The sequence below is a fragment of the Peromyscus californicus genome, unplaced genomic scaffold (genome assembly GCF_007827085.1).
Source record: "Peromyscus californicus insignis strain IS unplaced genomic scaffold, ASM782708v3 Scaffold_4__1_contigs__length_199733344, whole genome shotgun sequence".
NCBI classification, from domain to species: Eukaryota; Metazoa; Chordata; class Mammalia; order Rodentia; family Cricetidae; genus Peromyscus; species Peromyscus californicus.
The window spans coordinates 102,522,065-102,535,986 of NW_026294562.1; the positions used below are offsets into that span (position 1 = coordinate 102,522,065).

General features: G+C 41.3%; 1 protein-coding gene across 1 annotated transcript in view; it reads right to left on the reverse strand.

The window, feature by feature from the left end:
* Nucleotides 1–9,940: 9,940 nt before the first annotated feature.
* Nucleotides 9,941–13,922, reverse strand: part of Pgm2l1 (phosphoglucomutase 2 like 1) — a 51,255-nt gene continuing 47,273 nt past the window's right edge. The window contains exon 14 of the mRNA XM_052762819.1: nt 9,941–11,107. Coding sequence (XP_052618779.1) covers nt 11,005–11,107 — 103 coding nt within the window. The 3' untranslated portion in view covers nt 9,941–11,004. The remainder of the gene's footprint in view (nt 11,108–13,922) is intronic.

Consider the following 13,922-nt stretch of genomic DNA (forward strand, 5'->3'; position numbering starts at 1 on the left):
ATCTGTCTTATTGTGAATCTATTGCTTTAAACTGCAGCAGCTGTGGCTGCTGGCTCCGCCCACCTCAGCTTCCCAGCATGGCTACTTTACCACCAGCTCTGGGAGCTATCGTGTGTCTATGCTTTTATCCAAGCAGCGTGTAGCCCAGAAACCTCTTTTTTTGTTTTGTACTAGAAAAGGCTAAATCCACCATGCAGCTTAATGTGCCATTTGCAGAGGCCTCATTCCCGCCATACGGCGGCAGGTCAAGCGTGCATGCTAGGAACCCACCAGTAGCTCAAACCGGCAGCTGCTGCTCATTTGAGAGAGACAATTAGGAAGCTGTTTTTAGCTCCGTTTTAGAATCTTTTCTCAGGTTTTTAGGTGGAAACTCTTGCCACCACGTTGGACGCCACACCTTCTCTGAGGCCACCCTCATGGGCTCAGCTCATTGTCTTCTTTTTATTTAGCTCTGGTACCACCCAGAGTTAAGATGGATCTTCCTGACTCATTTAACCTAATCTAGATAATCCCTTACAGATCTATGAGTTTTTTTTCCATAGTGACTCTAGATTCTCCATCACAGGGCTGCAGAGATAGCTCAGCCCTTAAGAGCACTTGTAGCTCCTGCAGAAGACCTGGGTTTGATTTCCAGCACCCACAGGGCAGCTCACAACCAATATGTAACCCCAGTTCCAGGGGATCTATGCCCCTTTCTGGCCTCCGTGGGTACCAAGCACTCGTGGTGGTATACATACATATATGTAGGCAAAGCATTCATACACATAAAATTTAAAAAATAATAAAGTTAAAAAATTTAAATTATGTATCATTAAATATGTAGTGCATTTTGCACTTGAGAACATTGTGAGAGGAAGGGGCTCAGCTGCAAGAAAATAAAGCATGAACATGGACAGTCTGTGAGGCTTGTTCTTTCTATAGCATCATTTATTTCATGTTTATGGGTGTTTTGCTTGCATGTATGTCCATAGGTACCTGGTACCCTTGGAGGCCAGAAGATAGATCCTCTGGAAATGGAGTTAGATTGTAATCTGCTATATGGGTGTGGGAATTGATCCCAGATCCTCTGAAAGAGTAACTAGTACCGTACCTCTGGCCCCAGAAACTTTATTATTTTAGTGTGTATGGGTGTTTTGCCTGCATGTATGTATATGCACTACATGCATAGTCAGTGCCACAGAGGCCAAAAGAGGGTTCAGATCCCTTGGAACTGGAGTTACAGGTGACTGTGAGATATCATGTGGGTGCTGGGAATTGAACCTAGGTCAGCTGAAAAGCAGCCAGTGCTGTTAACTGCTGAACCATCTCTCCAGACCCCATTTCTTTAGGTCGCTCATCAGTTCATAGGTTAGCCTCTCTTCTATAGCCAAGGAGAGTTTCTGGGAACTGATCTCAACTCACATCTCTCTTCTCTACATTAAAAAAGGAAACACAATCTCTATCCTGCTCCCAGAGATCAACACGGCCAAGTCAGTCACCTTGTGAAAGTTCTTAAGATGATTCCAAGTGAAGAACTGCTACAGGAGGAAGTGGATGCTGTGAGGGTAAACTTGGTCCACAGGAGGAAGTGGATGCTGTCAGGGTGAACTCGGTCTACAGGGGGAAGTGGATGCTGTCAGGGTGAAGTCGGTCCACAGGAGGAAGTGGATGCTGTCAGGGTGAAGTCGGTCCACAGGAGGAAGTGGATGCTGTCAGGGTGAAGTCAGTCCACAGGAGGAAGTGGATGCTGTCAGGGTGAAGTCGGTCTACAGGGGGAAGTGGATGCTGTCAGGGTGAAGTCGGTCTACAGGGGGAAGTGGATGCTGTCAGGGTGAAGTCGGTCCACAGGAGGAAGTGGATGCTGTCAGGGTGAACTCAATCTTTTGGGCTTGCAGGAGGTTCAGATACAGCTCTCCCCGAAACCTGAACAGCTAGTTTATGAAAACATAATATGGAACAACAATCAATAGACCTCAAGTAATATTTCCTTTCAAAGTAGTCAGGGTCTTTCCAAAGATGTGGTTCAGAAGAGCAGAGACATTCTCACATTGCCCCCTAGTGGGACTTAGAAGCCAACACACATCCACCATCCTTGGTAAGTATTTGCTATTATTGACTCAGCAAAATAAGATGAATTTCTTTTTGTACAGCTTGACTTCCAAGTCCTTGACATCCGCATCTGCAGCTTTAATGGAGAACTGGAAACACTGAAGAAAGTGAATATATTTGACATAAAAACTTCTGTGTCTTTTTTTTTTTTTTAATTTGACACAGAGTCTCACTTTATAGCCCAGAGTGCCCTCATGGGAATCTCATTGAACTCATGGCAATCCTCCTACATTATCCTCCTAAATGTTGGGATTATAAGCATGAGCTACCATGCCTGAGACCACATATTTTAAAATATATGTGAAATAGTTCAATTCTATTCATGATACGCAAAGAAAAATACTCTATCTATCTATCTATCTATCTATCTATCTATCACCTATGTCATATAAATGTAAAAAATCTGGGAGTGAAAAATGCCTACCTTAAGGGTGGTCTCATAGCACATATAGTAGTTTGTAAAAGTAGCCATGATCTCCATTCCTCCCCAATATCCACGTGCTTTATTGTGTGACTTGACTTTGTGTCCACACCTTTAAGAGGTTGAGGCTAGGGCTGGAGAGATGGTTCAGTGATTAAGAGAACTTACTGTAATTTCAGAGGACCTGGGTTCCTGGCACCCACATTGCAGCTCACAACCAGCAACTCCAGTTCCAGGGTATCTAATGCCACCTTCTGTCTTCTGTGGGCACTGAATCCCTGTGGCCCACATACTCACACAAGCTCATACAGACAGATACAACTAAATAAATTTCACCAAATTAAAAGAGAAGGGTACATTCTGTGTGGTTCCATTTATATAAGCTAATGAGTCTACAGTGGCCCAAAACAGGTCAGTGGTTGTTTGAGGATACGTGTCAAAGCAGTGTTGGGACACAGACAGAGAGAGAGAGATGTCATGAGGGGCACAGAACACACTGGGGTGGCAGCTGGTTCGCTATCTTATGAGCGTGGTTTCATTGTCCTACATAAGACAAAATATATCAGTTTACAGGGCTGGAGAGGTGGCTCAGCAGTTGAGAGCACTGGCTGCTCTTCCAAAGGTCCTGAGTTCAATTCCCAGCACCCACATGGTGGCTCACAACCATCCATGAGACCTGATGCCCTCTTCTGGCCTGCAGGCATACATGCAGGCAGAACACTGTGTACACAAAAAATAAATATTTTAAAATGTATCAGTTACAGGTTTGGGGAAATGGGTCAGTCAGTTAGGTGTCTGCCACATAAGCATGAGGATCAGAGTTTGGAGAGAGGAGGGTAGAGACTGGTGGATCCCTGAAGCTCACTAATAGATGAGCTTTCAGGTTCAGTTAGAGACCGTGTCTCAAAAAAAAAAAAAAAAAAAAAGGCTAGGAAAGATGGAGAGTGACCAAGGAAAAGACACCCAATGTCAATCTTTGACCATACACACCCATGCACAGGACACACTAGTAAGTACATACACCACATCATATACACACAAGACACAACACAAAATGTACCAAATTAGGTCTGATATATGAAATTTATATACTAACAATTACATCACATTAAAACTTCAAAAATAACTTTAGAAAAAGAAGTGGAGTCTATTTCCTTTCCCCTTGTACCTGGGAAGGCCTTATGACACTTCTTGGCCAACACTTTGCAACAGGAAGCGTAGGTACCAATTCTGAGCACAGGCCTCTAGAGGCTCGGCCTACTTTGGTGTGTCTTCAGCCCATGCACACACGTGCATAAGAACAGGCCTAGGTTAGCCTGTTGCAATATGACAGCATGTGGGGCAGAGCTGAAGCCATCCTAAATTAACCGAAATTAAACTGCCAAATTGACCTGACTGATAAAGGAACTTAGCCAGGACCTGAAGAACCACCCACCTGACCTTGGTTAAAATTGCCTATCCACACAACTGTAAGAAACAGCTATTTTAAGCCATCAAAGTTTTCAGGCGTTTAAGAGTGGACTGAACCAGCCAGGTGGTGATGGCCCATGCCTTTGATCCCAGCACCGGGAACACAGAGGCAGGGAGATCTGAGTCCGAGGCCAGCCTGGTCTACAGAGCGGGTTCCAGGACAGCCAAGGCTACAGAGTGAAATCCTGTCTCAAAAAACTAAAAGTTGACTGAATCAGAAATTGGTGCCTAAAAGCAAAATGCTGCCTTTAACAAAACCCTAAAATTCAAGGCATTGTGATCAGGAACATTGGAGAAATGGCAAGCAGTGAAGTTTGGAAGCATGAGGAAATTTCAAGAGGCCAGAGAGATGGGAAACTGCTGATACAATAGGCAAACCTGTTGCCCGTGGTGACTTGGAAGTTGGGAGAAAGGCATTTTAAAGACTCAGTCTGACTAAGCTCTCTAGATAGAATGTCAAGTGTCAGATGGATGCTCCTGGCTGTACATAACAACTTCATAAGAGGAGTTGGCAAACACTAGACTGCAGAAGGCTTGCCTGTTTGCAAAAAGAATTCAGAAGAGTAGCAGGGTGGGGGGGACGGGATGGACAAGATTTACTAGGCTAAAAAATAAAAGTTGGGCTGGACAGATGGCTGAGGTTGAGTGCTTGTTGGATTACTACAAGGTCCTGAATTTGGATCCACAGCACACATGTAAAAAGCTGCCATAGTGCCTGTAACTGCAGCACTGAGGTGCGGAGACAGGAGAATCACTGGGTATGTTTAATGTAGTGTAGTGTGGATCTAGTGTAATGGGGGAGAGGAGGGTGTTGCAAACCATAAGCTCTAGGTTCACTGAGACTCCATCTCTAGAGAACAAGGTAAAGAGTAATAGTGAATATCCAATTACTTCCTTTTTTTTTTAATAAATTTATTATGTACACAGAAGAGGGCACTACATTATTACAGATGGTTGAGAGCCACCATGTGGGTGCTGGGAATTGAACTCGGGACCTCTGGAAGAGCAGTCGGTGCTCTTAACCTCTGAGCCATCTCTCCAGCCCCCCAATTACTTCCTTTGACCTTCCTATAAACGTTCATGCGCGCGCATGAACACACACACACAGAGGAAGTTTAAAGGGATCTGAACATCAGTCCCAGCTGCCTCTGTGATCTGAGTGCTCACTTGCCTCCGTGTTCTCCTATATACAAGAAGGGAGGGTGCCCCACTGGCAGAAGGTCTAAGATTCATTGAGTAAACACTGTATTACTTTTCCTGTTGTAATAAAGTGCCCTGACAAAAGTGATTTAAGGAAGGAAGGGTTTATACTGGTTTCCAGTTCCAGGGACTATATTCCATCATAGTGGGGAAGACATGGGGGCAGGATGCTCGCTGGCAGTCAGGATGCAGAGGGAACTGAATCGGCCTGCCCTCAGGGAGCCTCTCCTTCAGTAAGGGCTCTATCTACCTCATAAGGGTTCCACAGCCTCCTCACACAGAGCCATCAAATGAGGACCAAGTGTTTAAACGCAAGTCCATGGGTGGCATTTCACATTCAAACCACAATAGGGAGGAGACAGCAGAGGAAGATGCCTTGGTCCCATCACTGTGTACTCAAGGGTCCCTGAGCTGTCCAAAGGCTTCCCGAACTGTATAGAGAAATGTTAGAACTGAATCTGGGCTCCTATCCCCAGATTCCAAGGTTTTGTCCACCAGTGAGCAGCATTCACATATGGGAAGAGAGGGCAACTGGAAAATCTCCACTCAGTTGAACCTCATCTCCTCCCCAGGGTCCCTCGTAGCCTCAGCCTATTATTTTTATATGAGTTCTCAACCCCTGTAACTTCCAGATGAGCCAACCGAGAAATAATCCACAGAGTGCTGAGTCAAAACATGAATTTAGACTGCAAGCAGACCCTAGGGTAAGTTATGCCCACATTTTAAGAACATCAGTTTGGACAGCAAACTATGAACTATACAGTATCTGAGACAATAAAAATTACAGACACTCATGCCTATTGAGAGACCTGTTTATTACTGAGGATATCTCATTTGGTTAAAACCACAGAAATCCACACACAAATACATAAAGTGCAAATTCTCACAGGCTAACAATATACCCTGTTAGTTTTACAGGGGAAGATGGGATATTGACAGAAACTGTTAAAACAAGGGCATGATTCTGAGCCACTATTAGAAAATTAATCCATTCTTAATTCTGTTTTATCTGTCATATTCAACAATGTACACCAAGAGCTTATTGTAGCCTATAACAAGGTCTCATCATATATAGATGCATATCCCCTTCCCTTTTTTTTTGCCTGAGTGACTCTGATAATATACATGATAAGTTCTAATATTGGACAAAATGCATCAAGTAGTATCAAAGCAGATGTGACTGACTTGAAAGGTGGGGTTATGGGTTCAAAAAATGGCATCCAGATCAGTAACATTCAACTCATGTAAGATACATTCTTAGCCTTCTTGGCCAAAACCTTGTTTTGTGAGCAAATACTATATATTATATATAGTTTTCATGTGGAAAGATGCTTTGCACTCCCCAAAGAAACTGAGTACTCTGCATAGGTTTATGTCAACCTGACACAAGCTAGTCCTTTTCTTCTCAGTTTATAAGAGTTGCCCTGTCAGTCTCCTCACAGCAATAGAACCCTAACTGATGGACACTACATTTTTTTTTCAAATGGTTTTATTATCACTTGTTTCCTATGGTGTGGTCCAGCAATAGATACCCTAAAATTATAGATCAAGGAAAATTTACATTGTCTTTGAATTCAAATTCAAAACCATTTGTAAACCTGCTGAAAAGCAATCAGCTGAGCGACAAGCCTGGCTCTCACTGTTTTGCAGGTTTGGTGTCTGTCAGTTGAAGTTTATAATTTATTAAATCATGATTGTATACATCCTGGGAATGAGAGTCAAATGAACACATCCAGGGGACAAAAAAAAGAATGGAGAAAGACAAGGTACCTGCAAGAAAGAGGGTAGATTTTTTTCCCCAAGCAATGACCTCCTCAAGCAATGGAGATGTGTGTGTATGGAGGGGTTATTAATTAACTTTATATATCATGCAAGAAAACACTTTGGGGTAAGACATGCATTCCAGGTATGCTTAGCTTAGGACATAGTTCAGGGAATGGAAGATGGCTCAAGGTTTATGGAGAACAATAGGAAGTTGAAATGACATGCAGGAACACTACTGAGCATACTCAATTTTCATCATAAAGTTTTAACAGAAAAAAAAGCCAGCATATGTGTATTAGTATAGGTGTTTGCCCCTAACTCCCAGTTTCCTTACTTTGCTGCTAAGGCATTAACTGACTAAATAGCTGCTCTTTCAGCCACTAAGCTGACATTGCCTTCCAAAAAAGTCCATGAATAATAACCTGAATCAAGATGTGCAGCATTACAGACCCCTCCATTGCAAGTCCATGAATACATTCATAGTCACAATATTTTGTCAGAATGATTGCTTTTGATTCAGGTCCCATTCTTTCTGAGGCAGGTACTGATTTTGTCTGTAGCTAGCAATGCAGCGAGTGTCCATGTTGGGAAGAGTTGTTGAGGTACAGTTCACATGTAGGTAAGGACTTGGAGGTAGTGTTAAGCATTGTGTCTTAAAATGTAAAACCAGTGATAAAAGCAGGGGAATGGGAAATGCTATTAATGTATTTTTTTTAACTTTCCATCTATTTTCAAACAGGGTTGCTGTGTGTATCTTCTGGATTTTTGTGCTTTGACGAGACTAGTCAGGTGATAACATAAGGAATTTGACTATCAATCTTGCACAAGGTGAAAGATTCACCTACCACTTGTGTTTAATGAATCTAAGTCATTCTGTCCATGATTTCTCTATTCACAAAATGAGATAAAATTTGGAAGTGGAGAAACTTTTCTGCTTTTGCATAATCATTATTAATTTTGCCATTAATATTAATATTGTCACTATTTCCAATTCCACCTTACCAAATATCTCATTTCATTTGGTATGTGAGAAATAATGAGTCTTCAAGATGAAATAATATTACACACAGTTAATTGAAGTTAGTGGCTAAGCTGAGACTTTGTCCCAGGATATGATATTAATTCTTCCTCAGCTTCTTTTTTAAGATTTCAGATCAGGGGAAAGTATGCATACTTTATTTCTATATTTACTTGAATTTTAAACACCAAATATCTTTGAGTTTTAGAATCTTAGTCTGTATTAGGGATTCATTGTATTATAGCCAATACATTACTTCAATCTGCCTAGTTGGCAAATTCATCAATGTTTGACACTTTGAACAGTAGCTGAAAAATAATTTTTTGAAAAATTATTGGAGATTAAATAATAGATAACAGGAAGCTTCTTATAACCCTTAGCTTCATTGTTTATTTCTTTCTCTCCATATATATGGAATATATCTATTCCATGCTATATAAATACAACATGCTCTGTCTGAAAAATGTTACTTAATGAATATGTTTTCAGGGCTGAATATTTGGTAAAGTCTTAATAACCAATTAGTGTGCTTTCCCTGGGGAAAACTATTTTTCTTGCTCTCAGCATTCCTTAGTTACTGTTGTTATCTGTCTAGGGTTGAGCTGCCCATGAGATTTCACTTCTTCCTCGTGAAAGAAGATGTCTGTTGGTGGCGGCTCTTGTTCAGGGATGTTTAGGCAGCCATGAGGTGTGATACTTCATGAGTGTATCTTTCTGACATTTCTAGGAGACACAATCACACAGCAGACTCCTTATCCTCTGGGTCTTACAGTCTTTCTCTTCCCTCATCCACAGTGATCACTGAGTCTTAGTGCAGGAGTTGTATTGTACATGTATCATTTAGGACTAAGGCTCCAAACTTCATTTTGATTAGTTATGGTTTTCTGTACCTCTCCATATTTGACAGTTTTCTAAGAGCTGTGAAAGGACTGAAAATAGACATAAGTTTAAACTTTAAGTAAATTTAAAAAGAGTCACATGAGTTTACTTTCCCTTTCTCACATATAATCTGTTTTCCTCTAGCTATGAGTTGAATACTTAACTATGTGCCCCATTGTGCCAAATACATGAATTATCTTATTAAATATGTATTTTTAAGATTTAGTTTTATTAATGTGTGTGTACATGCATGTGCACATCACATATGTGCCAGATATCTGCAGATGCCATCAGATCCCTTGGATCTGTTGAAGCTAACTGAGGTGGCAAAAACTAAACTCACATCCTCTTGGGGAGCAACAGCTTTCTTATCCACTGAGGCTCACATCCCAGCCCATCTTATTTAATATTGGTTATTTAACATATTAGGATATGTTATCATTTAATTTTTAAAATTATCTTTTATGTGTATATATGGCTGTTTTCCCTGTAGCCATCTGCATGCCACATATATGCTTGGTACCCTAAGAGGCCAGAAGAGGGTGTCAGGGTTTCTTGAGCTGGAGTTGCAGATGTTTGTGGGTTGCTATTGATACTACCAAACAAACCCAGGGCCTTTGGATGAGAAAACAATGCTCTTAATTTCTGAGCCAGCCTCTTCAGCTGTTAGGGTTTAGTGGTGAAGAGTACTTTGGTAGATCTCAGCCAAAGAAAGCAAAACAAGGACCACACCATGCAACAGATCTCACATGAGAGATTTATTTAGACTGGAGGAGGCTGCCTCTGAGCCAGGACTAGGAAGAGCCAGAGACAGGGTGACAGAGAGTGGGCCCATGATCGTGGGGACTTTTAAAAGGGTATATGTATTGCATTTGGCAGCTGGTGATGACATGGTTACTAGTGCTAGCTCACTGAAGGTGAGCTGGGCAGGGGCACTAGGTTCTAAAATATGAGCAGTTCCTACCATGCTTAACCTTGTTTAGCTTCTGAGATAAAATGAGACTGGGTACGGAATCAAGGTGGTAGAAAATACTTAAATCTTGATGTTTCATTTCTTAGTAAAATTAGCATTATTTATCAGATAAAAGAATAAATAAATCTACTTATAAAAATGTAATTCAAAGAGACTGTCAAATAAATGTCATTCATTCCACAGTACAGATTTTTTTTTTCTTACTTACAGGCTATGATAACTGATTCCTAGCACAAAGATTCAACTACAGTTACATGAAGCCAGATTTGATTAAGATCTTTTCCTACAACCATTTTTAGAGCCAACAAAACCTGTTTTCTGCAGAGGAAGCACCTATCCAGTTTGGAAGACTTCCCTTAACCATCTGAAAATGGACTGATGAGATCCTACCAATGCAGGAACACTGTGTAGTTCACAGCAGACCCTGAGAATGCACTGAGAAATGTGACAAGAACAAACCACTAGGCGTGCTGCCCACTATTGTTTATGTTCGGTAAACGTCACTCTTAAATACACACAGTAGATGCACACCGCAACAGGGACACCTGGAACAGAAGTGCAAACCGCAGACTCTAACATCTGTCCCACATCAGAAACCTAAGTAACCTATAAACATTTTTTTAAAGACAATCTTACTGTGCAGCCCAGGCTGGCCATAAACTAACTAATGATCCTCCTGCCTCAGCCTCCTGAGGGCTGTAATTACAGGAATGTGCCACCAAGCTGGGTTTCTAACTTGAAAATCAATACCTACATCATGACATGATACTATTCTACAATGGGTAGGAACAGTACTCCCAGCAACACACACACCTTTAAGAAATAATTTCCTTAACTAACCCTATAGTTCTATGTTTCTTTTAAACCATGCTATACACAATTACAAGATACGTAACTAGACTTAGCCACAGTTTAATAAGAGAACTCACTTTTGTACTGTTTGTGACATGGGAGGAATGGTGTGCCACTGAACACTTTCAATGTACTGACTGTCACTTAAGGTTAGGAAAACATTTGACTCATATCTCTCCAAACAGTCTCATTTCAAATGTACAGCATCTATTTAGCCGGCTGAACTAAGGAAGGGAAAGGGGAAAGGTAACTTGGCAGATGAGAGAATTCCAACACGAGGTTCACTGTGAAGAGTTCTTCATTCCACGTCAGTGCAAAGTCGTAACGTACTGATGTACCCTACACGGAACGCCAGATCAGTCCATTCTTACTGGGCTCAAGAAAATTCTCGATTAGAGCATCAATGAGCTTCTTTAATTCTTCCTCCAGTACGGCAGTGTCACTGAGGGAAAAAGACAAAGAGCTTTAAACTTCTTCTTTCACAGCCTTAACATTTATTCAAATTATTTTCACTTTTAAGGAAGGCATTTATCTGATGAGACAAATAATTGGCAAGCAAAAAAAAATTCAGTAAAAATAAAACAAGACTCTCTCAAAAAATTCATACACAAAACAATAATTGCAAACTAAAATTGAATTGCATTACTAGGTATCTTCTGGCCCATGAGAAAGTATGAGTTGCTCTCTCCTCCAGGCGAGCAAGATGCCCAAGGGAAAGAAGGCCAAGGGGAAGAAGGTGGCCCCAGCCCCTGCCGTCGTGAAGAGACAGGAGGCCAAAAAGGTGGTGAATCCTTTGTTTGAGAAAAGGCCTAAGAACTTCGGCACTGGGCAGGACATCCCGCTGTATTAGGCTGCAGTGGCAGAGAGTCATCTTCTATAAGCAGCTCAAAGTACCCTCCTGCCATTAACCAGTTCACACAGGCCCTGGACCGGCAAACAGCTACCCGCTGCTTAAGCTTGCCCACAAGTACACGCCAGAGACAAAGCAGGAGGACGAAGTAAAGGCCGTTGGCCCGTGCTGAGAAGAAAGCTGCTGGCAAAGGGGACGTCCCAACTAAGGGACCACCTGTCCTCCGAGCGGGGGTCAATACAGTCACCACCTTGGTGGAGAACAAGAAGGCTCAGCTGGTGGTGATTGCCCCACGATGTAGACCCCATTGAGCGGGTGGTCTTCCTCCCTGTGTCAAAGATGGGGATCCCCTATTGCATCATCAAGGGAAAGGCCAGGCTGGGGCGGCTGGTCCACAGGAAGACATGCACCACTGTTGCCTTCACACAGGTTAACTCGGAAGACAAGGGTGCTCTGGCTAAGCTGGTGGAAGTTATTAAGATCAATTACAACGACAGATATGATGAGATCCGCCGCCACTGGGGAGGCAACGTCCTGGGTCCTAAATCTGTGGCTCGGATTGCCAAGCTGGAAAAGGCAAAGGCCAAAGAACTTGCTACTAAATTGGGTTAAACGTACACTGCTAAATTTTCTGTACATAAATATAATTACAAACTTATCTTCCGGAAAAAAAAAAAAGAAAAGAAAGTATGAGTTAATTATGGCCAATTAATTCTCCTAGGCTAGGTAATTGAATAGCTCAGAACGCCAATATCAAGTATTATTATAAGATGGCTTCCTGAGGTATTGAAGGACATTCAATACAGGTGATAAAAAATAATACTACCTGGCCGGGCAGTGGTGGCACACGCCTTTAATCCCAGTACTTGGGAGGCAGAGCCAGGTGGATCTCTGTGAGTTCGAGGCCAGCCTGGTCTACAGAATGAGTTCCAGGACAGGCACCAAAACTACACAGAGAAACCCTGTCTTGAAAAACTAAAATAATAATAATAATAATATTAATAATAATGCCACCCACCTAACTTTCAGGTAGCAGAAAGGAGTCCCAGCACTCACTGGGGAGGCAAAGACAGGTGATCTCTGTGAGTTTGAGGCCAGCCTAGTCTACATAAACAGTTCCAGACCAGCCAGGGCTATATAGTGACAGGCTGTGTCAAAAAAAGTAGAAAAAAATAATGAAGTATTTATTAAAATGTAACTATACACTTACAAGCAATTCCTTCTGAATTGTCACGGAAGCACTGCAGAAGCTCAAAACATTTCTAGAGAAGCTTCCAATAACTGCTTTCATAGTCATTTTACAAGCTAGGTAACAAATCCATTTTTAGGACTTTAATAATTTATTTTTAACCTAAAATCACCTTATTTGGGTAACTATGAACTTTGCTCTGAACATAAAGAGGACTTTTCCCTTTCCAGTGGAAATACAATTTTAGGGCATGGGGAAAAACAAAATAATACACCCTAGTTGTGTTCTGAAGACAATTAAAAAAAAATCTCCTTCCCCAAAATTCACTGGTCAATGGTCTTTTGATTAAAAGAAATATTTCTAATACTTTTATATAACTTAGGATATGTTTATTTAAAAGACTAACAATCTGTGACAAACAACTCATATTTTTAGAAAATGAATTGGGCAGATTATGCAAAAACCATGGCAGACAGAGAAAACAAGTATTTGGTAATGTAGAGAGTACGTGTTGATCATTTCTTTATACTAAATCTCAGAACAAAAATTCACTACAATTCTGAAATTCAATTCCCAATGATATAGCTTCTTTGAAAAAGAGTCTGGCAGTTTCTCAAAAGGTAAAACATAGTTACCTTAGGGCCCAGTAATACTACTCCTACATATATATCCAAGAAAAATGAAAGTGCATGCTACACAAACACATTCACAAATGCTCATAACTGTTCCATTCCTGATAACTTAAAAAATGTAAATAGTCTGAATGTGCATGGGTTAGTGAATTTAAGATCATGGTATATATCCATACAGTGGAATATTTGGAGACTAAGGATGATTTCAGCCACTAAGGACCACATACTGCATTTCACTTCTATAAAATGTCCTTTATAGACTCAGGTAATTATAAATGCTTTGTCTTCAGCCATTGGTACTATTTGGGGTAGAATGTACCTGAAGGAAAGAGGTCATTGGGGATGTGCTTTAGAAGGTTCTACCTGATCTCTTCCTCCTCCACATATCATCATGCACATCCTTGCCTTAGGTCCAAAGTCATGGATCCAGCAACCCTGAACTGAAACCTCGAAAAGCATGACCCCCAAATGAATCCTTCCTCCCCTTTTTCAAGTGTTGAGAACAACAAGAAAAAATGTAACCCATGTCCCGTGTAAATAAATCTATAGAAAAGGACAGTAGGCTAGTGATTGCTTAGGGCTGTGA